The sequence below is a fragment of the Leptonychotes weddellii genome, unplaced genomic scaffold (genome assembly GCF_054177405.1).
Source record: "Leptonychotes weddellii isolate Sample4059 unplaced genomic scaffold, ASM5417740v2 HiC_scaffold_1753, whole genome shotgun sequence".
NCBI classification, from domain to species: domain Eukaryota; kingdom Metazoa; phylum Chordata; class Mammalia; order Carnivora; family Phocidae; genus Leptonychotes; species Leptonychotes weddellii.
In genome coordinates this window covers 2,277-5,669 of record NW_027759081.1, presented here as the reverse complement: position 1 = coordinate 5,669, position 3,393 = coordinate 2,277, and the positions used below count along the sequence as shown (strand labels likewise).

Sequence of the window (3,393 nt, the reverse complement as noted above, 5' to 3'; positions counted from 1 at the left end):
TGACCGCTATGTGGCCATCTGCCATCCACTCCGTTATCCTATCCTCATGAACCATAGGGTGTGTCTCCTCTTGGTGTCTTCCTCCTGGCTTCTGGGATCTGTGGATGGATTTATGCTCACACCCGTCACCATGACCTTCCCCTTCTGCAGATCCCGGGTGATTCACCATTTCTTCTGTGAGGTCCCTGCTGTAATGAAGATTTCCTGCTCAGACACTTCCCTCTATGAGACACTCATGTACCTGTGTTGTGTCCTCATGCTCCTCATCCCTGTGACAGTCATTTCAAGCTCCTATTCTTTCATCCTCTTCACCATCCACAGGATGAACTCAGCAGAGGGATGGAAGAAGGCCTTTGCCACTTGTTCTTCCCACATGATGGTGGTCATCCTCTTCTATGGTGCTTCCATCTATACCTACATGCTTCCCACCTCCTACCACACCCCTGAGGAGGACATGATTGTATCTGTCTTTTATACTATACTCACTCCTGTTCTAAACCCTTTAATTTATAGTCTTAGAAATAAGGATGTCACAAGGGCTCTAAAAAAAATGTTGAATGTGGGATCTGTCTTACAGGAAAGTATAAAGTAGAAAAAAAATTGTACTGTTTCTTTTCCTTCACTCTACAAATTAAAACTTTAGGATCCCATGCCAATGTATTTCTTCAGATTCTCATACCATGTGTCATCACCTATTACTCCCTTTTGGTGGAACTTTTTCCTTGTACTGGAAAGCTATTCATTTTTACATTTCTTCATTCAAAATATTTGTACAATTGTATTCTGCCCATGTTACGTATTTCTGAAGTTTATAACTGCACTGTAATTCTGTGAGAAAATACTTGTATTCATAAGAAATACGTAACAAGGTATTTAGAAACAGAGATCATAAGGTGTGCAACTGATAAGAGACAGAGAGATGGAGAGATGATAAATCAAATGGGGTATAATGTTAATACATGAATCTAGGTAAAAGGCATATTAATTCTTTATTGTACTATTATTAATTCATACTAATTCTACTATTCATACTAATTTTCTGTAAATTTGAAATCATTTAGGAATAAAACATTAAGTATCAAAATTTGGCTATTTTAAAAATTTGTCCTTGCTTCATGGTAGCAGTGTGAGTGACAAACCTTGGAAATCATTCACATGTTAACATGGCTGATCATTACTGCAACAATCCAGTTGTTGGCCTGTGTTTAATTAGGGCAATTTTGTTCTTTAGGTTCTAAACCTGAAGACATCCAGTGGCTGTTACCTCTCTTAAATGATTAGTACATTGTGGTAGAAAGTACTGTGGGAAAAACATTGACCCCAAGAAGGAGGGCTTAGGGAAGCTTTCCAGAATAAGGTGGTATCAGAGCTCAGATTTGAAGGATGTCACTTATTGTACAAAGAAGCAGAGGAAGACCATTAAACATTCAGTCCTTCATTTATTCAAAAAAACATGTATTATGCTACATTGTAATAAAAAACAATAACTAATAGCTAACTGAATTTAACATAAATAACAAATGTCTACTGCCCCTAAGGAATTTGATCTGTAGGTGTAGTTTGTGCAAATACTTGTAATAAAATGCATAAATTATTTTGAGGCTCATGTGGAAAGGGTGCAGCTCATAAGGACACACCAGTTCTACCTGAAAGAGCAGAGACATGCAAATTCAGCCAAACAAAGAGGCTGAAAGGAGATCCTAGATCTCAGTGTTGAATGGTGACTAGATGCTACCTTCCTATGAGTAGAGGAGGCTATGACCAGGGCTCTTGCTAAAGGGGCAAGGACATGATGCCACAGAAAAGGAACACCATGAACAAAGTTCAGGTGGTTGACCAAGCAGGAGAGAAATGTCCCAATAGCACCTCCTTCCTGGTTCACTTTATAGCCTCATTGCTTGCCCTTTTGTGACCTAGGTATTTACAAATGATAATAAAATGACCACACTTGGATTGTAGAAAAGTTAAATCAGTGGAAATCAATTGCAGAAGAGCAACAATTGGTTGGAGACCAGGTGAGCGAGGATGATAAGCTGGATAGTGTTGATCTAAGTGGAATGGACCATTCCAAGTGGAATTATGGGCTTTTGGGGTGTAAGCTGGGCCTTGTTGAGTCTGTTCCATAAAACCACAAACTTAGTTGCATGTTTACCAGTTTCCAATTAGCTGTGACAACTTGTGAATTATCAGGTTTCAAAAGGAGACATTCCCTTTTTTTTCTTGACACACTCGATTCTTTCATGACTAGAAAATAAGGATCTTGCATTATTTTGGAAAACAATGTTGGAAAATTAGTTTACAATATTTTTGTTGCAGTCAAATGAAATACATAAGATATTTACACTCTTTAACTTCCAAAATATTTGAATAGTGTGTATATCACCTCTCAATTTGTTGGACCATCATGACACACACATTTGATGATTCCATTTAAAATACTGTATGCATGGGAAACAAAATGGAGCAAAACAAAACAAAATGTTTTATGGATCTGTATTTTTTCAAAGATGAATTTTTAACTCTATCTCAGGAAAAAAGCTGAGATAAAATGTTTTAGAATGTTGAATTATTTTTTTAAATAAAGTGTTCAAAATACAATTTTCCATAGCTTATACTAATAAGGATCTATGAGAACTCTTCAGCTGGAAAATCTTCATCAACTTATATTTATTATATTATATATAGTACATGATCCTCAGAATTAGTAGACATAGAGGAACATTTGGTGCTCCAATTTTTTTTTTATCTAGAATGTAAAAATGGAAGAGTTTTTGTCACTCACATGCACTTGCTTACAGTGTTACATAAGTAGCTGTGCACTGAAGTAGTTAAAATGTACAAACTTCAAAATATGTTCATGTGTTTGTGCTCATGATTCAACCAGCATTTGGCCAGAGCAGTAATTTTTATCCAATGAAAACAAGCCCTCAGTGTTCTTACATCAAAGGACATGAAGGACTATGATTGAAATTATTACCTAATTGGGGCACTTGCATGGCTCATTCAGTTAAGCATCTGCCTTTGATCCCGGGGTCCTGGGATCAAGTCCCATGTTGGGCTCTCTGCTCAGTGGGGAGCCTGCTTCTCTCTCTTTCCTCTGCCTGCTGCCCCACCCACTTTTGCTCTCTCTCTGTCAAATAAATAAATAAAATCTTAAAAAATAATAAAGAAATTACTAAATCTAGGAATAAACCAGCATGGGTTAGGTGGAGAAGGTTGCATTGTTATTCACAAATACACTGTTTTTTTATTGAATATTTTATTTATTTGTTTATTTATTTTACATTATATGTCAGTCACTGTTTTAATGATGTTATATATATTAACTTATTCAAACTTATTAAACTCTTTGAAGCAGATATTATTTTTGTTGTTGTAGTGGTTGTTGTTGTT

At 36.3% G+C, this 3,393-nt stretch overlaps 1 protein-coding gene across 1 annotated transcript in view; it reads left to right on the top strand.

The window, feature by feature from the left end:
• The window catches only part of LOC102743993 (olfactory receptor 2T5-like), a 3,494-nt gene extending 2,836 nt beyond the window's left edge, over nt 1-658 (top strand). Inside the window, exon 2 of the mRNA XM_006730496.2 lies at nt 6-658. Within this exon, the coding sequence (XP_006730559.2) occupies nt 6-592 (587 nt within the window). The 3' untranslated portion in view covers nt 593-658. The remainder of the gene's footprint in view (nt 1-5) is intronic.
• Nucleotides 659-3,393: the final 2,735 nt, after the last annotated feature.